General features: G+C 31.2%; 2 protein-coding genes across 2 annotated transcripts; both read left to right on the top strand.

Annotated features, from left to right (window-relative positions):
• Nucleotides 1–7,713: 7,713 nt before the first annotated feature.
• On the top strand, nt 7,714–17,043 carry LOC101206752 (mechanosensitive ion channel protein 10). The gene is made up of 5 exons (XM_011650761.2): nt 7,714–9,145; nt 13,615–13,738; nt 13,825–14,118; nt 14,985–15,187; nt 16,482–17,043. Exons 1-5 carry the CDS (start codon nt 7,920–7,922, stop codon nt 16,753–16,755), a joined length of 2,121 nt encoding a protein of 706 aa, XP_011649063.1. The 5' UTR covers nt 7,714–7,919; the 3' UTR covers nt 16,756–17,043.
• Nucleotides 17,044–21,975: 4,932 nt separating this feature from the next.
• On the top strand, nt 21,976–23,997 carry LOC105434577. The gene is made up of 3 exons (XM_011650760.2): nt 21,976–22,211; nt 23,146–23,215; nt 23,698–23,997. Exons 1-3 carry the CDS (start codon nt 22,077–22,079, stop codon nt 23,742–23,744), a joined length of 252 nt encoding a protein of 83 aa, XP_011649062.1. The 5' UTR covers nt 21,976–22,076; the 3' UTR covers nt 23,745–23,997.
• The last annotated feature ends 335 nt before the right edge of the window (nt 23,998–24,332 follow it).

The following is a 24,332-nucleotide window of genomic DNA, read 5'->3' as shown; positions in this document are numbered from 1 at the left end:
TTTCCAAAGAGAATTTTGACAAGGTGTAATTAAAAGATATTATAACAAAAGTCTTTCGAGTATGAAGGATGTTTGGTCAGTTTGAAAGAACGTCGGGGGATAACATGACTATCGGTAGCATTAGTGCTTTTTCAACAATAGCAAGGCTAATTATAAACAATATTTTTAGTAGGTGGTAAAACAAGATCTAAATCAATGCAAATCCACAATATTTTCAATATTTCCCCTTTCTAAGTTTTTTGTGACATCAACAGCATCCACATTAGAAACAAAAACCAGTAGCCTTGAATCAAAGGCTTTCGTTTGAAACAACAAATGGAATGCATAAAACAAGAACATGAAACAAATCAATTACTTCATCTCAAAACTAATTCGTGAAAAGTGGTATCTTTTGACAAAGAAGACGTTTTTGTTTTTTATATCATATGAATGACATCCCTTCATATTAGAAGGATAACCAACAAATGTATATAGATGGAATTGCACAAGGATGAAACTTTGTGTGATTGTAAAGATAATGTTGATGCAAAATATATGTAGCCAAAAAGTGTGAAGCATGGAGTAATCAACATGATATTCATTCAATTGTTTATAAGGAGTGTCCCAATTTAATATAGGATATGGAGTACGGTTTATCAAGAATGTAGTAGTTAATATGCATTCTCCTAAAAATAACAAAGGAACAAGATCAGATTGATGAAACATTAATGCACGAGTTTATGTTGTAAGAATATATTATAGGCTTGTTACGGGGGAACTTTATCTTTATGTTTCGTTTTGGACTTTTCTCTTATTGATGTATTTTGTTATCCCTCTCTCAATTAGGACATTACGTGTCATACCTCGATCTGCAAAACAACCAGAACGCAGGAAGTAGTGCGGATAGAACGCGATTTAGCTTAAAACCTTGAAACTGGTCTTATCGTCTAACTCAAACTTAACTCCTTTAAACTACCAAGCGATAGAGATGAACATAACGCAATTGAAGTCAACTTAAACTTTTATTCAACAACAGTAGTTTAGTACATGAACATACAAATACAACACCTTGACCAAAATAAATGACATTAATAAAAAATTTAAACGTCTGGTAGCTTTCTCAACTTGCTACAAGCCCTTCAATGATATTCTTCTCTACTTGGCCTAAACATTTGATCCTGAAAGATGGAATTTTAAAACGTAAGTCTAAAAGACTTAATGAGATTTTATGAAAACCTTTTCACAATACCCTTTGATAAATCATTTTCTCCAAATCACAAATTTTAGTACAAATCAATTTATAAATAAACACATCATTTCGCAAAACATATCGAAACAAATGTAATCATTTTTTACAATAAAATCAGATCAACTCACAAATCACGTCAATATATATTTCACACAGACACCCATTAGTCACAATCATTTCTTTCGTCAAGGATCCTGAATCATTCTCTACGTTTGGTCTCATTACCTCGTGCTTAGAGTACTGTATCAACAACATTCGAGAGCATATAGATTTATCCTTGTTGCTCAAGCCGTCTAACAAAATGCAGTCCTTTTATACATTGACCGGCTTCACTCCACCATATAGACCTTTTCTACATATGTTGTCTTGTCTTTAACCTTATATGCACTTAACAGTTAGCTCATTCAAAGGAAGCAACTAATGATTTGAAAACCATTTTATAATCACTTAAATCGCAATAATCAAAATCATGTTTTAAACATTATAAAACATGTTGTAAACATATAAGCTTTTCATATTTGAAATCCTCATTCAATCATCAGAGCTTAATAGAGAAAGCTTGAAATCAATATAAAACATTTTAAAGAAAATCACTCACAATACTTAGCTTTAGATCCTCCTCTTCCTTCTCTTTTTGCAGAGCCTCGTCGAACAAACAACAACACTTAACACCTTGTTTTTCTTCTTCTTTTCGCAAGAGCAAAACAACAACACTTTAACTCTTTAACAAAATATTAGTGCTTACTTAATGACCAAATTCTCTGTTTATCTCTTAAACTAGCTTAGTCATGCTTAAACTCTTCTCAGTTAACCAGCTCTTGCTTCTTAGTGGAACACGTGTAAGCTTTAAATGTATTCTTAATCATGCTTAACTTAAATTCCACATGTGGCTCATTAACTACACTTAGGAAATTCCTCTAAACGTTCCTTACTTCTTCTCGTCAAACTTCATTCTGCGATGAACCTTACTCGTCTAACCTTTCTTGCAAATAACCTTCTCGCGTGGTTATGAAGGGATAAAAGCCCTATGGCAACGAAATAATTTAAAGAACGGTTTCTCAAATTAATTTGAAAATCTTAAAATACCGGTACATTAGCAAAATTTTAGAATCAAAATTCTAAATAAATTCAAAGCATGCTTTTAAAGAATAAGATACAAGAACTTATTTTCGATGACGTCTCTGAATTTACAAATCAATCTCTAAATTGAGACACCACCCGTCGGAGGCCTTCTTATCCTTTGGGATGAGATTGGTTTGTGGGAACCAATTGGGATGGAAAAGACTTGGAGATATTTGAGAGAAATTCTTTTTGTAAAGAAAAAAAAAACTTTTACTTTTCTTCTTAATGAATTTCGTTAAAGAAAACTGTTTTCTTCTAAATATTTATAGCTTTTTTTTCTTCTTGTAATAGGAAAAGGAGCAAGAGAGAATGATGAGATTCTTAATATCAAATCTACCAATTAATTAACAATTAACTAATTAGTTAATAATTAATTGAATCATATTTAATTAATATTTCATTCAAATTTTATTTGAATAAATATCTCTCCAATATCTTATACATTTATATTAATATAATTAATTAAATCATATCTAATTAATATTTCATTCAAATCTTATTTGAATGAATATCTCTGCAATATTATTTTATAAATTTAATTAAGTAAAACTAAATTATTAATTAATTCTCCAATTAATTAATAGCTAAGTTAAATATATTATATTTAACTTAACTTAAATTTGAATCATATTCAAATATAAGTTTTTTCATAATAATTTTAATATGAATCAAATTCACATTAAATTAATATTTGAACTCGTTTAAATATTTTATCTCTCATAAATTAATTTTAAATCATATCCAAAATTAAATTTATAATAAAGTTTCACAAATTTTATATTATAATGTATCATTATACATTAAACTAATTCCCTAAGTATATTTGAACATTTCAAATTACAACCAATATAAATAAATCTCATTACCCTTTACGAGCTAGGAAGGGGACCTAATGGACTTACAGATCATAAGCTACAACGATATGAGATTAATTGACTAAACTCATTAACCACATTAATCAATATTCGTTAACTGTGTGTACACCCCACTAAAGACTCATAGCTGAACTCTTCTCACTGTACATATATTTCTGTGTCCATGGATATAGACCAATAACAATAAGTTAGTCCTTCACGAGTGTTCGTAACACCAGCTGGATCAATTTACCGTTTTACCCATGGGTTACCTCTAATCCTTAAATACCAGTGCTCCTCCAATGAACAACATGTTTATGGTCCTACCAATAAACAAAAACCTCTCTTGTGCCATGGAGAGGGTAGGACCCTTTGTTCAAGATGTAGAGACTCATCTACTTACCCTAAAGTAGGGAATAAGTGAATTCCATCTTGTGTAATTATGTTTCCAGCTCCCCACTCGGTCTTGTCCCCAAAATGATAAGCTTATTAAGTCGGCGATATGACCACTCTCACCCGTACAAATCAAAGGACAATCCCTCGTGAACAAAAGTTCATAACACACTCATGATTAAGACTAAGTTACCTAGGTCATCCTAGTGAAATAGAAACTTAACTAGTTAACGGAGTTACATCTAGTGGTTACTAATTCGCGGTCCGGTCTTATGCAAACTCATTAGATAGGATACCCTCACTCGCATGTCAACTACACGAACGCATTGGATCATTGCGTTTGTATCAAATACAAAGTGAGCCGTATCAATAGTGTTACCAGGATAAGGTACCCAACCTTATCCCTATACTATAGACCCTTTAAGCTGATTTTGAACATCGATTCCTATATGTCTCTACATACTGTTCAAGACTCATTAAACAGTTTAGGATGTTAGTTTATTGGATTTGAGTTATTAAGACAAAATTAATAATTTATTCAATAACAATTATTACAATAATAACACTTTATTAATAACAGTCAATTGATTATATTTACAATCTACGAGTTTTAGGACATAAATCCCAACAGGTTACACTTTTACTCTAAGAAGTCTTCCTTGTGAACTAACCAACCTTTCCTTGCATAGAACTCTAACCGCAAACTTAAACTTCAAAGCTTTCTCGCTGAATTCTTCTCTGCGAAACACTTGGTTCTTCCCACGAAGATCACACAAAACACCTAGTCTAACACTTAGTCAAAACTTTCACTTCTTAATTCTTAACTTAGGCGCGAGTTTTACATTACGAGTGCTAATCAATGCATGTTATATATTGTCATTGTTTTTTCTTTATTTGTAATTAGCCTAAAGATTTCGTTTGTATTTTTCTATTCATTTTCACCATTAATATATGGGTATTAAAGCTTTAAGCTCTTCTTTGACTTCCTCAATGAATCCTAGTAAGGGGTCCTCTTCTTCAAAGGATGGTGAACATGATTAACAACAAAGTAACTCCTTGTTCATTCCAGTGTCTTCGCCAATGCTCGTTTTTATCTCCACGTAGCTTAGTAGAGGTGTGCAAAAGTTGGACAAAACCAACGAACCTAATTGAATCATATCGACTGGTTTAATTTGGTTTCTTTTAGAAAAATGGGACCAGTTGTTCACTAATATATAGAACCGAGGGTTTGATTCAGTCATTGGTTCAAAATTTAAAAAAATGTAGAAAACCGAACCGAACCAAAATGTACATATATGTAATAATTTTAATATTACGAACACACCCTTTAATAAACCCAACTATGAAATTTTAAGCCCAACTATTGAATAAGAACGCATCCCACAAACTAAGAAAATTATAGAGTTAGAAAACCCTAAAACTAAATATACTAACCGAATAATTCACGGCTCAAAACCTCAAATGCATAACCTCCATCTTCTTCTTCTTTAATCCAAGTGTTAGCCTCCCACTTCTTCTTTTTTAGTTCTCTCACACTTTCTTTGTCATCCTTCTCAACCCAACCTCTATATGTTTCTCTTATCTTCATTTCATTTTTGGTCGACTCCCATTTTCAATTTGCATCTCAATCAACCATGATATGAAATCTCACACGAATTAGAATTAGGAATCCTTTCAAAATGAGAACCCCTAATTTTCAATCACTAAAACTTCCAAATCAATATGACTTCAATTCTAAGGATTGGGTTAGACGGCAATTTCCTTAAGATCAATATCTTGAAACAAGAATGAGTTCTTTGCTCTAAGATTTGAATACTCCACAAATAGGATAATACTCAATCCCACTTCTTGAATGTTCTTGAAAAAACAAGAACAAACGGTGAAACTTAATTCATCATCAAAAACTATTTTAAACAACCTAAATGCAAGACTTAAATAGCCTTATGATAAAACTCTAATACATTATAAAAAAGACTAAACTAATCCTACCTAAATGCTATTAAAAAATATTCAAATTATATCACATTTATGAAATAAAATCTAATTATACGTGCAAGCACACACACTATCCAGACTATCCAGTCTAAATGTAGATATATTGCACTTAAAATGAGTTATCAAACTTTATATTCTATTTTGACTTTAAATTTTTGTGTTTATCTTTGATTTTTCTAAAATTATTGTAACATAGTGTATAAGAAGTTTCGTGGTGGATTTGATAAGCTTTTGTTTCGGTTCAAATACTTTTCTCGACTTGAAAAGAGTTAGAAGTTTAGCATTTTAATCTAAAATATGTTTAAGAGACAGAGAAATTTTCGATTATGCAAGTGGACTTTGCTTTTCTTGTTTTGTTTTGTTTTTGAGAAGAATAAAACTCTCTACATCTTAGTATATCTCATGATTTGGAAAATTTAAATCTTGAAAGGTCATATAGTTTTTACAAAAGAATAATAATAGTCAAACGTGCGCTAATTATATTTTAATACCAATATTTCAGATTATAGTAACAATTAAATTCATATATTATATGAAACTCACTCCTATTTTTAACTAATTCTCTTAGAATATATATAATAACTTTAAAGTTGATTTTTCATAGTAATGTATATGCTTTAAATAATTTGCAAACATAGTACCAAGTATAATGTATTAATTAGTATTAATTGATTTTATAGATTTCTAATTAAATGATACTTTCTCGATATTCAAAATCAGATTTAGTTCACCTAACAATAATTTTGAGAATGCTTCTTATGCCTAAAGACATAGGATGATGATGGTGATTTAGCTTGAAGATAACCACTCTTCTTAATTAGTTCTCTCTTTTTTTTTTCTCTTGCCTTCTAATAATGTAATAATGTAAAGGTTGTGAAAGGAAAAGTAATGTCAATCCGAGCATATTTTACTAATTGTCACATTCATTCCAATATTTTTTATCTTATATATATATGGTTTCTAAATTTAAAATTTCATACCCACAAATCTATCAATCTTTTATTAAAGGGAATGCATGCTAAGTTAGATTCATCTCGATAAATATCAATAACTTTTATTAATGAAAATCTATTTAAACTCATATTCACATTTGTCAATGACTTTCATGATGAAAGTCGTATTAAAATAATTTGGACGCATGAAAATGAAAGACTAATTCTAACTTTTTCTTTCTTTTTAATAATCAAAACATACATTATTAGTCTATTCTATTTGAATTTTGCATATGTTCTATATCTATTTAATAATTGAGACCTGCGTTTGCTAATATAATGTAAATGTGGATTTAGATTTTGTTGTTGAATGGATCATATTTTAAAATATTTGGGTTTCTATTTTTTAAAAGTATATGAAAATTTTAAATTAAGTTTCTAAACTTTAAAAACAATGATTAATTTTGAATTTTTAAGCGAAAATAAGCTTTAATGTTTTAAAGAATTGAATTGTTGAGAAGTTTGAGATCACTTGACTCATAAAAAAAGGATAAATTTACTAAATAAATGTGAAAAATAAAAGTAGAGAGAAAAGTTGAAATTTTTCGATAAACGTAAAAGTAGAAACAATAAAGAGATAAACTACTTCATAAACATGTATATTTGAATAAAAATGAATCCAATAGATGGATGATCCAAAAATCGAAAAAAAAAGAAGTGAAATGACCCGTTTTTTGAAATAGATGCCGAATAACCCTTCGATGACGTCAAATTCAAATGGAATTATTACCAAAATGCATTTATGTGCATGCGAAAAGTAGTCTTGTCTCGCTCTCTTCTATCTCGCCTAATCTCTATGGTAAGTTGGGTGTCACGCTTGCTCATCTTGTTTAGTCTTGTTGGTGTGATTCAATATCGTGGGTTTTGGTTGGTGTGGCTCATGTCCATATTGGAGAAGAAGAGCACGAGTAGAGTAGAGAAAGAAGATGTGTGGGAGATGAGAAAGAATAGTAAAAAAGAAATGATGAATATTGTTGTAATTGAAGTAAGGATTTGGAGTTTGATTTTCTAAAAAATGTGTACCAAACTTAAGAAGAAGAGGAAGGTGAATAAAATTGAATATCTATTAGTATTAATAAAATAATATTGAAAAAGAAAAAGGGGAAAATGAGAAATAAAATCACCTCAATGCGGCTGCTTCGTCGTCTTCACATTCAATCATTTCATTTTTGCCTTTTAAACCACATTTTTTATTTTTTATATTTTTTTATATTTTTACAAAATGTTCCTTAAGCTCCATGGCGTTTCACATTTCCCTCTCTTAAATCCACCTATTATAAATTTCCATTGCCCACTTCTTCACTTCACTACACACCTCAATCCCCCCATTCATTCATGGACGTCCGAAAGTCAGATAATGACCATCTAGTCCTCACCATCGACCCACCGGACAAGGAACAAATTTCACCCTCTCCCACCACCACCCCCACCCCCACCAGAACCAAAACCCTCCGTCGTCTCAGAACTAAACCAAAATCCCGCTTCGATGAACCTAACTACCCTCTTTCCACTCCCAAAACCATCCCTGAATCTACAGATCTCCTTCAACCTCCGCTACAACAAGAAGACTCAACTTCTTCATCTTCATCTTCTTCCTCTTCCTCCGACTACGAAGACGGAGAAATCGGACCGGAAAATGAGAACGAACGTAAAGCCGGACGAAGACGGAGAAGGAAGGGTAAGCGGAAGAAGATCAATAAACGAGTGTTAATTGAATGGATATTGTTCCTCACCATAACCACTTGCTTAATCTGTGCTCTAACACTTGAATCGCTTCAAGAGAAGCAGATTTGGAGCTTAGAGGTCTGGAAGTGGTGCTTAATCGTAATGGTGGTTTTCTGTGGACGTTTGGTTTCGGAATGGCTTGTCGGAGTCCTTGTCTTCGTAATCGAACGAAACTTCATGCTCCGTGAACGAGTCTTGTATTTCGTCTACGGTCTCCGCAAGAGCTTCCAGAACTGCGCTTGGTTGGGGCTAGTTCTAATCGCTTGGATGATAATGTTCCCGGACGTTCACCACAACAATAAAGTCCTCCTAAAGGTTTTCCGATTCTTAATCGCCGTCCTAATCGGCGCCACCATCTGGCTTCTCAAGATCCTTCTCGTGAAAGTTCTTGCATCCTCGTTCCACGTCGCGACGTTCTTCGATCGAATGAAGGAGAGCGTGTTCAACCACTACATCCTCGAGACACTATCCGGACCGCCACTGGACGAGGAGGAGAGGGATAAGGAAGTAAATCGTCGGCGGCGGTTGGTACATATGTCGAAATCACTGCCAGCGCGGTGGCGGGAGGGCGGAGGAGGACAGACTTTGTCGAGATCGAAACGGCAGGATTCTTGTCAGAAGATCGATATGGAGAGATTGAGGAAGCTGAGCTTGGAGAGGAGACCGTCGGCTTGGAGTGTGAAAAGATTGGTGAGCTATGTGAGATCGTCGGGACTGTCGACGATATCGAGGACGGTGGATGATTTTGCCAACGCCGAATCGGAGATTACAAGTGAATCGGAGGCGAGAAACTGCGCTCAGAGAGTGTTCAAGAATGTCGCTAAGCCGGGTGCCAGGTTCCTCTCTCTCTCTCTTTCTCTCTCTACAATACAATTATATTTTATATTATTTCTTTTTAACATTTTAATCATTTTTTCCAAATGGTTTAATTCAATGTTTTATTTATTAACCAATTTAGTGCCTCCAGTTGGTCTTCCTTTTATTCAAAATACTCTCAAATCCTAATATTTAAATCCTTACTAAAATGAAGTGTGGCAGGCAGTCTGTTCAACTTCATTTTCTTTGCAAATTCATACTTAAAAAGATAAATGTTTAAATTACATGGCACCCATTTTTTCTTTTCTTTTTTTTTTGTCTCCGCAGCAATCATTCTTTTTTAGCACATACTTTTAATTATTAATAAATTAATACACCTTTATGTATGTAACACACGTATATAATATAGTTTAACATAAATTTCTAGGTTTACCTCCTTTTAAATGATTTTAGTATTCGATATGATGATATGTATATACTTGTTTCTTTTCCCTTCCTCTCCTTTTATCTTTTTTTTTTTTTTTTTGGAAAAAGTGAATTTTGGTTGTGCCCACAAATGAAAAGAAAAAATGTAGTATCATATCTTAAGTCATTGCCCCAATTAAAATATCTTTCATTCACAATGCTACTATTCGTACCATATTTTGTAGAGTATGGGAATTCACCATTTTCACAATTTTTTAAATATTGCTCCACTTGATAACAACAAAAAATGCCCATGTTTCATTTACATAACATTGAAAAACTATTTTCTAAGTACCATTAAAGTTTAGCTAAGATCTTTTAATCATTTTAAATTAATTCTAAGGTTTTCTTTCTACTCCCCAATCCAGCACTTTGCTTCTATCTGAGATGTAAGAGGCATATAAAATATGAACGTACATGTGGCTTTCTCTCCTTTTTTCTTTTTTCTTTTTTCAGGATAGGTCGAGTGTGGGGTTTGCTTGTTTTTTTTTTCATTATGCTTTATTCATTTAAAAAGGGAAAAAAAATCTATGCCCCACCAAATTATTCCAAGTCTCTATAATTGAAAACATAAATCTGGCATAACCCAAATTGAATCATGTTGCCATTGCTTTTTTGTGAACGTAATTTTTTCTCTTAAATTTCTATTTTAAAGAATTAAAACCCAAAAAAGAACCAAAGTATTTCTAGTTATTTATTTATTGTAGGCAAACAAACTACGCTCTAAAGTATTTATGGATTTTTTTAAAAAAATAATGTTTTAAATCAGGCCAATTACTATTTTCCTATATATAAAGTTGTTAAAGAGTGTAGTTTTATGCTAGGTTTATAAAATAGGTCCTACGGATATGGTGATTGGTCAACATAAAAAGTATTTGAAAATCTCTCATTCTTTTGTGCGGACCTACACGTAGGACCGCGCAGGACACAACTGTCCTTGTTCACAAGGTAAGTTACTTTGGCCCGGTGTTGTCCTGTAGGTATTGCATCCTTTGATTCAATTTTTTTCTAAAAATAGAAAAGAGGTTTAAAATTTAAATAACAATTGGTTATGTATGTGTCTAATAAAAATGATTAAATATTTGGATGGATAAAAATTGATGGATTTCTATGCTGTCGTCTATCAAAGTATACTAATGTAAGAGACTTGAAATCACACAAACTAAGATCAAAATAAGTCTCATAATATTATGTCTAATCAAAACTTATATTTTAAACTATTATATTTTGTTTTGTTTTAACGTTTTAAATGAAATGAAATAAATAAATAATTCCACAAAACTTTGTAGGATATTTGCTGTGATGGATGCACAATTTCATACATGGAAAATATATCTTCTTTCCATTCTACTTTGAAAAACGGAATGAAACTTTCAAACTCGTCATTTTTATAATTATCAGGGTTAAATAAATAAATACGTATATATGCGTATTTTTTATTTCAACTTCTTAATTTCATAACTTTTTTTTTTTTTTGCATTTTTTGAATCTAATTATTTTTTGTTTCACTATCCATTAAAATTTTAAAAGAAAACAAAAGTAGGCTTAATCCTTTTTCAGTAGTAGATTGAGAAAAAGAACTATCCACCTTCAAGACTATATTTATTGACATTTGAATAAAAGATTACCTTTTCTTTATTTTCTTTTTTTAAAAAATAATTAAATAGTCAACCATTAAAAATATTTATAAAATATAATAAAATTTTATTTACTAGCACTGCAGATTTGAATAATAAGTTTTATCTATGTTTAGGTGTATATTTGAAAATTTTCCAAAATAATCCTAACAAAAGACAAACAAAATTTAGAAGGGTGGAGTAGAAGTTAGAAGATAGGTAAAATATACTGGAACCAAACAAATTGAGTTCCTATAAAAGCATATCAAGATATCCACAGATATTCTGGATCCAAATTCCATCACTGTCATTAGATGTGTTGATTAGAAAAGACAGCTTAGCAGCTCTAAAATGAAGTATATGTCCTTGTCTTTTGACAGTACAATGCACAATGACTTTAATCTGTCCTCTTCCTGCCAAAACAACAACAATAATAATAAAATCAAAGAAACAGAAAAAAGTAGATTCAAACTGTACAAAACTTTAGTTGTCCACTGGTTCATAGATTAATAAGAAAAAAACTTGGGGATGCACCTGTGTTGCTGCATCTCCCACGTGGACATTTTTTACCTTTTTCCAATTAATTTTTTTAACTATTTTTCAGGTAGATTGTGAAAAACGCAGCTTAATGTGCATCTAATTATTGCTTAATTAATTATAAAACTAAATTTTCTTTAGTAAAAATTATACAAACCATTGAAATTTAAGAACACGTAGTTGGCTTAAATTGATGAGAGAAAAAAATGCACCAAAGAAAAACTATTTTAAACATTGTAAACACTTCAGTTTTTTTTTTAAAAGTGACTAAATTTTAAAGTTAATCAATTAGAAAGTTAATTCAAACCTTTTGTAATTTAGTAAGATAATAATAAAAACCTTTCAGAAGAGAAGTTAAGGGTTGTAAATGGTTTTATTGTTTCATCAAGTGGAACAAGACTAATTAGAAAAATAATGATGAGTGCAGCACATGGCACTACTTCATTGAGTTTAGCTGGGGATGCCATTGCAATCGATAGAAGATGCGTACATCCCGGCTGCACCTGAATAAAAGTCTAAATAACTGAGCGTTTCTTATTTACATTTTTATGAGTGTTTCTTTTATTTAATTTTCTATATGTTTGATTGATTGCAGATTAGTGTTTTCATTTGTTAACTAGTCTCTTTCTAGCTATAGTTCTAGATAATTAATCCATGCCAACTTTTTGACAAATGTGTTAACTAATTTTTTTTCTTACTTGTCTGATTATGATACTGGTGGTGGCTTACATATGCAACTTTAGAAAATTTAGCTATTACTCGAAAAAAAAATATTATAAATGACAAAACTGTTTAAAATATTTACAAAATATAACAAAATTTTTTAATATATTATATTATCTTAGTCATAAAATATAAAATTTTACTATATTTTATAAATATTTTGATTCATTCTATCCTAACTAGATTTGGTAAATTGAAGCTAAACCATATGCAATTAAGGTAAGCTATGTTGTTGACACATATAACCTTATGTTATATTTTTCAAATTTTTGTTTGAATAAAAAATAAATAAAAGCCTATCGAAATTGTATGTGGAGTCGAATAAAAAGAAATCATGTTGTCAGAGTCATTATATTTATTTTAATATGATTTAAGAAATATATTTATTATCAGAACCAACCGCATTTGAATGGGTCCACATGCCATTACTAGCTACTTTATTGGGTTTAGTTTAGAATTTTTCTCTATTATTTTATTATTATGATGGTGAAGGAAAAGACCCACGTTATTGTAAAAGAAAAGAAATGGAGATACGATACGATGGGAGTTTCCACTAATCTAGATGATTGTTTTTGTAGAGAATTATATTATAATGTGAGAGAAATATTATAATTTCTGAAGCAGTGAAGTTGACTAAAAAAAATTAAATAAAGGAATTTAAGAGTTAGCGTTTATTTTGTCAAATTTTCTCGCAAACTATGCTAGTTTATTTTTTGAATTTCTTCTATTATTTACCTGTAGTATTATATTAATAAAGGGTTGGTTGTAAAACTAATTGGTTATAACGTGTGTGCTCTCTTTATTTTTTAAGGTAAAATTCTAAACATATACTCCCAATATTGTGTAAGCTTGTTAGACTTAAAAAGTGTTTTATGTCATTAAAATTTCAGTCAATTTTATGTTTATTAAAATTGGCTTTAACTTGTGTCTAACTGATCTTCTAAAAAGAAAAACAGTGTAATTTTAACATGAAACACTTGGAAATAGAACTTACTTTCAAATTCATTTTGTAGCTTCTCAAAAAGAAAGAAACTGATCAATTTTCAAACAAGACTATAAAAATAAAAAGATGGTGGATTAAACTTGTAATTTAACTAGGTTGGAAAAACAACTGAAGCAATCTTTACTTTGTTTTGATGTTTTTACAGATACATTGAAGAGGAAGATCTACTGAGATTCCTGAAGGATGAAGAAGTGAACACCATTTTCCCTCTCTTTGAAGGCGCCATTGAAACCGGAAAAATCTCCAAATCCGCTTTCAGAAACTGGGTGGTTTGTAAACTATCTCCCCACATCCTAAATTCTTTCAACACACTTTTCCAAATGGTATAAGAATTTTGACATGTCCTTTGATGCAGGTTCATGCCTACATTGAGCGGAAGGCATTGGCACATTCTTTAAACGACACCAAAACCGCCGTCCAGCAGCTCCACAAGCTGGCCAGCGCAGTCGTCATTGTGATCATCATTGTCATTTCTCTTCTCGTCCTTGGCGTCGCCACAACTAAGGTCCTCTTCGTCATCACCTCTCAGCTTCTCCTTGTTGGATTCATGTTCCAAAACACCTGCAAAACCATCTTTGAATCAATCATCTTCGTCTTTGTCATGCATCCTTTTGATGTTGGCGATCGCTGCGTCATCGATGGCGTCCATGTAAGTATATGTTGTTAGGAATACGAATGATGTCTTAGAAGTTACAAGTTTATATGGAATTTAAAATGTTTTTTCTAGTCCTTTCCTTGCTATATAATTAGATGGAAAGTTTAAGAACCGATTAAAACAATATTGAAATTTAAGACTTGGTTTACTAGACATTTTATGAAGTTCAAAAATTTATACCAATCTAAAACTTAGTTGCCACCAGACTTAAAATTTAACGAATAAATTACTAAATAGATGTTAAGGAGGTTTGGGACATTAATTTTATTATAGTCTATAAGTTATATTAATATATATTTGAAACGTAGACTATTTAGAACTACTTGGAGTCATAATTGAATGAGTTTGTAGTGTAATCTAAAATTCAAGTTTGAATCAAGCCTTTTGAGTCAACTTGTTATATCAAACACATTTTGTTTCTACAATTCTCAATTAAACTTTTTTCTATTATTTTCATGTTTTACGGCTATTCTAATTTTTCCGTTAAATTTCTCACTCATCCCAACAACTCTTTATTTATAGTAATCTTTATTATATTTCAGCCACCCTTTCTTATTTCATTACATAAGGAGGGAAATAAATATATATATATATGATAGGTAGAGAATAGTATATACAGATTTGAAATTGTAATACAATTAACGATGGTAGTTTATAATAGATGAAAATACAACTACTATAATTGGTACCTCAAACATTGTAATACTATAATTTTAAGTTCTTAGTTTTGTTTGTATACATTCAGTCCACTGATTTTAAAATTTACGCTGTTACTCTTGCTTTTGAATACTCAATATTGATGCTTCCTGTAACCATTTTAAACCGCAATTTATAGGAATTGGGTGATTTCTTGTTTTCAGATGTTTGTAGAAGAGATGAATATTTTGTCGACGGTGTTCTTGAGATTCGACAATGAGAAGATTTACTATCCCAACTCGGTTCTGCTGACGAAGCCGATCAGCAATTTCAGAAGAAGTCCCGACATGTCGGATACAGTCGATTTCACCATTGACGTCTCCACTTCTTTTGACATCATCACAGCCCTCAGGAAGGCAATGCAAATGTAAGCATTCTCATCTTCCTTTGTTAAAAACGCATTACGTTTTAGGTTTTAGAGATGTTTACACATTACATTCTTATACCTATATCATACATGATAATCTGATTCATAATCATCACAATTATAATCTTGAGTTTTATACTCAACTGTTATACAAGTTAAAAACTTTTTTAACAAATACCTTGAAAGTACAAAGTTTAGTCTCTGGAAAAAAGCATTTGGTTGTTTGAACTAGTGACTTGCTAAACTTTCAATTTCGTGTGTAACACAAATTCTTAATTTCAATTTTGCAAAATAAATTTTGATCTATTTGACATTTTTAATTAGTCGTTATTTTAAGTTAATTTCAATTTTGCAAAATAAATTTTGATCTATTTGACATTTTTAATTAGTCGTTATTTTAAGAGTTCAAATCTCGTTACTAGATATAAATTATGTTTAATGTATGTTGTACTTTTTAAAAATCTTCAACAATATGGTGGTAGAATTGAATGTGCAGGAAGCTATTAGACATTTATACTATTTTTGGACATTTCAGAGTAATTAAAAGATTATTTACGTATTAGGAATCAAATCTTTTAAAAAATTGAGATATTAAATTTCAAGTTTTAACATTTTTTTTACCGAAGTTCCAATTGTTAAATTTGACTGGCCTACCCATTTAGAATTTTAATTTTTAGTTTATATTCATGTTTAACTTTACACGTTAGCCTAAATGTTTAGGTTTTTAGGTCATCATTAGTTCAAAATTTGTGCTGTTCACTTTTCCTTTCAATATCAATAGTTTCTTGTGTTGAACATTATATGAACACTTGAACCCACATGTGAGAGAATATAGAACAACTTCAATTTTTTATCCTCTTTGTTAATTCATATTATATTTAAAACATCATGATGTTATTTTTTTTTATTAGTTAAATTATTTTTTAGTTTTAGATTAAACCATCTTTTAAAATGATAATTGATGTCTTAATTTACTTTGCATAGCTCTAATACTTTCAATCAAATTAATTCAAACAAACAAAGCTATGTCTTTTCAATCAATTTTACCATAGTTATAACTATTAATTTTGGTTTTCTTACTTGAAAGTTTAATTGAAGGAAGAGTTAGAATTTACTCTATGATTTTGATAACACTTAATATGTGGTCTATGATTTCATTACTTCATGAATAATTCTTGTCATAGAGAATATTTAGTAGAGTTTCTATCAAACATATGGACTAGAATTTAAAATGTTTTTTTTAAGGTATAGGATCAATTCAAAATTGGGTTAATATATGTAAAATATTTTGCAGATACATTGAGAGCAAACCAAAGCATTGGAGCCCAAAACACTCATTGGTAGTGAAAGAGATTGAAAATGTGGACAAGATGAAGATGAGCTTGTGTGTGCAGCACACCATGAACCTTCAAAACTTCCCTGAAAGAAACAACAGAAGATCAGACCTCATTTTGGAACTGAAAAGGGTTTTTGAGAATCTGGGCATAAAATACCATCTCCTTCCCCAAGAAGTTCTTGTCACTCAGTTCAACTTGACTAATGGCAGAATGGCTATCCCGTCTTCATGAGAAACGACATTCATTTGCTGTACATTTATGATGTATGTATCAATTGCGTTGTGACAGCCACACGTTGAATATTTTCTTGTGTTGTCCAGAAAAATGAGCTAAATTAGTTCTTTCACCCTACGGGTTGGCTTTCACAAAGGTATGTGGAAAGTGAGTATTTGGAGGATTAGTATTATTGTTATACATAGAGTTTTGTAGTTTTGACTTCTAAGAAAAAATTGGAAATGTGAATTTTCAACAAGGAGAGTTGCTTCAGGGAGATATTCTCCCAATCCTTTGATTTTCTTTCATCCAGCTCCACTCAAATATATACGAATATAGGTATGTATATTTGTTGTGAGGAGATACAGATAACAGAAGAAAATGAAGTACATGTTAATAAACAAATACATAAATAATTAATTAACTTTCTATAAACAAAAATTCTCTACCATGTCCCATCTCAGTGATGTCTTGTATCAATAGATAAAAAGGGCTAACAGCAGAAGTGGATTTGTCAAGGGGCGAGGGACATTCCTCCTCATATTGTTGAATTTTGTATTTTAATAATAATTATAAAGAGTCTGATTACAATATATATTAAGTTTAGCTTCATTTCAACGAAATATTGATTCTAATGTCGTGGACTCCACTACAAAACTTTCATGTTGTGGACTTTGAGTAATGGTATGAGATTTCATTCACTGATGAATTGATTAATTGTAAAGATTAAAGAGTAAAGAGTAAAAGAGAATTAGTCTAAACAGTTTCCTTATCCATATTCATTAAGGAAAAAGAATTTGGAGTGAGGTGTGTGAATGTAGGCTTCCATTGTTGAATCACTCTAAATCTGATTTTCATCATAATCCTTTTTCTGTAGAGTTGATTCCTTCATGGTCTCTAATTCAAAACAAATGAAGAACTGAAGTTTAAAGTTCAACTCATAAAGAAGGTGTAGAGTAAAAAGAAATTAATAAAAGGAATTTTGACCTTGTATTTCAACAATTGGTATCAAAACGCTAGGTTAATCAAGAACTCTCTCAAGAACCAGCTTCCTCTCAGATATTCGTCAATGGCTTCAACAAAATATGAAATTGAGAAATTCACATGCAGGGACAGGAGATTTTACTTTGTGGGCTAAGAAAATTATAGCAATCCTGACATAACAGAAGGTAGGAAAAGCTCTTGAAGATGTAGAAGAACTTCCTACAACAGTTTAAAAATGATCAAGAGCAAAATATGGAAGTAGCCTATACAACACTGTTATTGAATATTTTAGATAATGTACTTCAACAAGTAATTGAAGAATCAACGGCCCATGAGGTTTGGAAGAATCTACATTCGTTATTTGACAAGAAAGATCTACCCAACAAAATATACATTCGAGAGAGAATATTGTTGGATCTGTGTGAAAATCCTAGAGGGGTGAATATGGTTTAATTATTTGATATGCATGATTTGAAACTACATTCATTAGGATTTAGGGTTTAGTGAATAGATTCCAAATAAATTTTCATTCTAGCTTTCCAATATGCATAATTTGAACTATCAAAATAAGGAGGTCTTAAATTAGATTGACCTTTAATAATCTCATTTGCTTTGCCATAATGCTCTAACGATAAAGTTTATCAAGAAATTAAAATTTCAAAATGAACAATCTTGGTCTGATACCAATTGTTAGATCAGTATGACAATCTAAAGGGGTTAAATAGAGTTTAATTAGATTTTTTTTAACAAATAAACTTAAATTAAATTAATTATATAATTTTTAAATTAAATAAAGAATCTTTCTAAAAATGTTAAATAACAGTATTGATAAAAAAATATATTAATTAGAGTATGCAATCAAACTCAACCAACAAGAATATGTAACTAAAAATAAACGCACAAATAATTAGAAAACAGTTAGAGAACAAAACAGTGTAATTTTATGGTGGTTCGGTTAAACTCAACCTACATCCACTTTTTCGAGCACATTTTGGGATTTTGATTGAAAATCTTCTTTTGACTCTTTCCACGAATTAGAGTCGAACTGATACTGCTCATTTTTTAGGTTCAAGAGTAAACTCGATTTTTTTCACTTGTTAGAATTCAACCGTTACAATATGTTAAGTTTTAAATCACACGCAAAAGAAGACTCTCTAAAAGAGTGAGAAGCTCTCAATCATTAATCCTCACAATACAAAATTCTCTCAAGGATAAGATGAAAAGAATAAAAATTGAAAGCTTTAGAGAGAATAACAATGTTGGTTTTTACCCTGGTAAAGTTTAATAATGAAAAATATCTCCCCTTTTTTATGATGACAAATCATTGAAGAAAAATAACTTGAAACACACGTGATCGACAAGTAATTCTATTATCAAGACACATAGACCATACTTGAAAACAATCAAAAGAGAAACTTCTTCCCTCTTAATTAATTTTTCCTTTAAAAATATGCATTATTCAATAGAAACAATTATGCAACAAATTCATGAAAACATATTTTTCTTATACTTTCTCTCATTTTGGAATCATAAAAAAGAATAACAAGGAAGTAAGCTCTCCAAAAAAAAATATGGACACATACAAAATATCTAAAAATATGAATTCGGTAACAACATCAAGTAAGCTATATAATCAAGATAATTCCAACGAATAATTCCAAGCTCAAACCTAGTTTTACAAAAACTATCTTCATTCAAAGGCTTGATAAATATATCCGCTAATTGATTATTAGAGCTCACAAACTCAAGAGTAATATGACCATTTTGCACATGCTCTCTAATAAAGTGATGTCTAATATCTATATGCTTAGTTCTAGAATGATGAATAGGATTCTTAGTCAAATTTATTGCACTAGTATTATCACAAAATATATGCACATTATCAAATTTTAATCCAAAATCACAAAGAGTTTTTTTCATCCAAAGAATTTGTGCACAAAAACTAGCAATCGCAATATGGTAGTGGATAAAGCAACCGAATTTTACTTTTTACTAAACCAAGATACTAAAGAACTACCAAGAAATTGGCAAGCCCCACTAATACTTTTATGTTCAAGTAAACTACCAACAAAATCTACATCGGAATATCCTACCAAATTAAACTCAACATTTATAGGATACCATAATCCAACATCAATAGTTCCAAGCAAATATTTAAGTATTATTTTAACAACATGCAAATGTGATTCTTTAGAACAAGATTGAAATCCAGCACGAAGACATACACTAAACATGATATCAGGTCTACTAGCAGTCAAATAAAGTAAAGATCAAATCATACCTCGATAAGTCTTTATATCCACACATTTACCTTTTTCATCTTTGTCAAGCTTAGTGGTAGTGCTCATAGGAGTTTTTGCAACTTTACCTTCATTGAATTTGAATTTCTTGAGCAAATTCCTTGTGTATTTTTCTTGACTTATGAAGATGTCATCCTTGAGTTGTTTGATTTGAAGACCAAGGAAAAAACTAAGTTATTCCATTATACTCATCTCAAATTCATTATGCATACACTTGGAAAATTCTTCACACAAAGATGAATTAGTAGAACAAAATATAGTATCATCCACATAAATTTTCACTGTAAGCATGTCATGCTTTTAACTTTAATAAAGAGAGTATTATTAACTTTCAAATCTTAAAGTCATTCTCAAGTAAAAAGTTGTTAAGTCTATCATACCAAGCTCTTAAAGCTTGTTTTAAGCCACAAAAAGCCCTTTTCAACTTATAAACATGATTAGGTAAATCAAAACTTTCTAAACTCAGAGATTGTTCTACGTAAACCTCCTCCAATATATAACCATTTAGGGGTCGTTTGACCCTCAGATTATGAAGGAGTGGCTTCATGTTTGCCCCAAGGATTATCATAATCCTAGGATTAGAACTATTCTACCTTTTTCCTTATTTCTCCTATTCCTCACTCCCTCTTTTCACTATTCAATCACTCCTCCATTTCACTATTCTTGATCACCTCTCATCTCTCATATATGTTATTATTCCTCACTCTCTCATTTCATTATTCCTTACTTCCCCAAACATAGATTATAATAATCCAAACTATAATAATCTACATCCCAAACATAGATTATAATAATCAAAACTATAATAATCTGCATCCCAAACACATATTATAATAACTCATAAACTATTATAATCTACAGACTATAATAACCACAAATTATAATAACTCACCTCACACCCCAAACGCCTCCTTAAAAAAGCATTTTTTTACATTCATTTGATATATAATGAAATTCTTATAAGATGCAAAAGCAAGCAGCATTCCAATAGTTTCTAATCTAGCAACCGGTGCAAAAGTCTCGTCATAATCTATACCTTCTTTTTTACAATAACCTTGAGCTACAGGTTCAACTTTATTTCTAATGATATTTCCATTTTCATCCATCTTATTTCTAAAAACTCATTTAGTTCCAATTATAGATGCATTAAAAGACCTAGGGCCTAATTCCCAAACTTTGTTCCTTTCAAATTGATTTAATTCTTCTTGCATAGCTAAAATCCAAAACTCATCACATTCGGTATCTTTAAAACTTTTAGGTTCAATTTGAGACACAAAAGCAAGATTACTAAATAAATTAAGAGAATAACGAGTTTTGACACCTTGTTCAGGATTGCCAAGAATTAAATCTTTGGGATGGGATTTAGCATATCTCCACTCTTTAGGCAAGGATGATAACCTGCTTTCGCCATCAATTAGTAAGCCTTGGAGTCGAATCCGTCTTGCATCCGCCTTTAGGGCAAGTTCACTTCCGTCAGGTCTATCTTTATCTTCTGCTTTGTTATCTTAGTTAGTGGTGTAGTGAAGCTTTTTTTTAAGACTTCAATGTCACCAACCTTCAAGCCTTTTGGCGACTTCACGAACGGTGACTCGTCTTTCTGACTAATTGATCTTCTCTTGATCCTACATTCTTGTATGATTCGATGAAGTGGGCGATGTGTTGTTTTAGATTGTCCTTTCCATCGAACTACTGGAAATTTGGAGGCTGGTACTCAAAAGGCATTCAGACTCGGTTAGGATCTAACACGCTTTACAAATATTTGATACGTTTTAAAATACAATGAAAATTATAGCATACCACGTAATCGGCACAAAGCGAGAATTACAAAAAAAAAAAACGCATGAGGGTATTTTCTATAAAACTTATTAATTTCGTTTTTTCTCTCTAAAATACCAACGTCATTCCGTCCAATTTCATGGGCAAAGAATTGGGCTTGTATTGAGTTAAAAAAGATGGGCCTATTGTTTTGCCCAGCATCTGCTTCCCTTCTAAGATCACTTCACTTTACCCGAAACGAAACCAAGCAATCGAATCGCGGGTGAGATCTGTCGGCAAATGGCTGCCGACGGTGGTTTAAGCACGGCGGCGTCCCCGTCGATTACAATGGAAGAACAGAAACTGGAAATTACAAAACAGATGAGAAGTCTTGAGGTCGCCATTGCAGAGCTCAATCATCTTTCCTCTACCAGAGTATGCCCTACCGCGTTCCTTCACTACTACTTTGTCTTCTTCGTCAAATTTGTACTAGATGTACAACTATGTACTGTCATTCCGTTTGGAAAAATTTTCCGAACTCTGCCTGTTTTTCTTTTCTTAGCTGCGCTAGTTACTAGGGTCTAAGTGGAACTGAAATCTTTATTACATGTTAATCTAGGTTTTGAGTCTTCCAATAATTGTTGAACTCATCTTCTTTTGGATTCGATTTTAGGTATTTTTGAAACACTAGACGGACTTCTGGTTTTTTTTCTTCTTATTGTTTCTAAGAATGTTAGTTTGGTAGTGACTTCTGATTGCTCTATTTTTCATTTTGTTGAGCTCTAATGAAGGATTAAAATGTCTCAAATTAATGGAAATATATGTGAAAACATTCATGTGAATCAATTGATATTCTTACAAGAACATGTACAGATGTTGCCTAAATTGTTTCATTTCTGCAAATATTAGTGGAAGCATTAATATGTGGATGAACACAATTTTTTTTATATCCATGAGTGTTTGTGACTAATTTCATGGACAAGCTGACACATTAGAAAGCCTTCAGTAGGATATTAAATTCTAAGCAAATGACAACTATGGATTGAATTCATGACTTCTTTTGACACTTTTTAGGATTGTTTATCATTTTTTAACACTAGGTCAACTCAGGATGGTTGAACACATAATATCACTTCAGTAACTAAGGTCCTTTCGTGATTATGATCATAGTTGGATTTCATTGGATTGGAGTTCTATATTTTTTATGGATTTTTTTTATGTCTTTGTATTTTCTTTTTATTCTGTTCAATGAAACTTAGGTTTCCTACTTTTGGGGAGAAAAGCATCAAGAAGATTAAAAGATGAACAGCCATCGCCTCTCTCTGAGCAATGTTTCACTCATTCTGACCATTACTATTGCAAATTGCAGGCTGTCTTTCAGAAAAACGGAAACCTGTTTTTTCGCACAACTGTTCAAAAAGCAACTACTTCGGAACAGAGTAAGAATATTTGCTTTAACAAATTTCTAGACCCCATCTTTTATGTCTTCCCTCTCAATTCAACCTAATTTACTTCCTCATTTTAGGCAATTTCATCAGTGTTTTTATGACTCAAAAGGTTTTGAGTATCCATTCGAGGAAATAATTTTCGTTTTTGAAAATATATTGTGGAAGTGTGGTTAAAAGAATTGAATAGATATCAATAAATGTTAGATATATAGCAAAATGTCAAAGTTCAAAGGGGGTTAAGTGAAACTTTTTATAGTCCAGGGACGTAATTGAAACGCAGCGCAAGCCACAAATTAGTAACTGGAAAAACGTTTGCCTTTTTATGTGAGAGTTAAAATCATTTTTGAGTTGTTGACATGTAGATGATCTTTTTTCTGTTTGAACTTGGTTTCTCCTTCTAATTTATGAAGTTCAATTAACTACTTGGTTTTGATCCCACCTCACCATTTTGATTGGCTATTTTCTCTTTTTAGAAAAACTTGATGCGGCTAGAGCAAAGCTTGAAAGTCTGAATTCCTGATTCGGACCCTCAACAAGGAGGGAGTATTTTCTAAGTGCTTCAAAAAGCGTTTTTAATTGAAACTCAGGAGCAAAGGGTTATTTAGAGGTTCAAACTTCTGCTTAGAAAATCTATTTGCTAAAACTTCTTTCACTTGAATAAACCCTGAATATTTGGAAACGAATCTCCCCTAGTTTCTCTTGTACATAGAGTTTTTATATTAATAAAGAAATTTATCTCCGTTTCAAAGAAAAAAAGAGGAAAGAATATGAAAGATTAATATCTTCTTGTTTTTATTATGCTTCATCATGTAAGTCTAAGCTGATGTATATGATGATACACTTAAACAAACACACACACACATATATATTTTGAGCAGTCACTTTGATCACTGACTGTTCTGTCTAGAAATGTATAATGCTATACTACTTATTTTATGCCTTAGAATCTATGCACTATTTTTGTACAACTTGAAGTGATAATTCATCTGAGACAACAATAAATTCTCCATTTGACCAAAGTAGATTGATGCTCAAATTTCCACTTTCTGGCTAGGTGGTCACTTGGTAAAGTTGTTGATAACATCAATGCTCTACCTTGAATCTAATA

The sequence above is a fragment of the Cucumis sativus genome, chromosome 2, assembly GCF_000004075.3.
Source record: "Cucumis sativus cultivar 9930 chromosome 2, Cucumber_9930_V3, whole genome shotgun sequence".
In the NCBI taxonomy this organism is placed as follows: Eukaryota; Viridiplantae; Streptophyta; class Magnoliopsida; order Cucurbitales; family Cucurbitaceae; genus Cucumis; species Cucumis sativus.
Note: the sequence above shows the minus strand (reverse complement) of the source record. Positions and strands in the feature narration are given on the sequence as shown.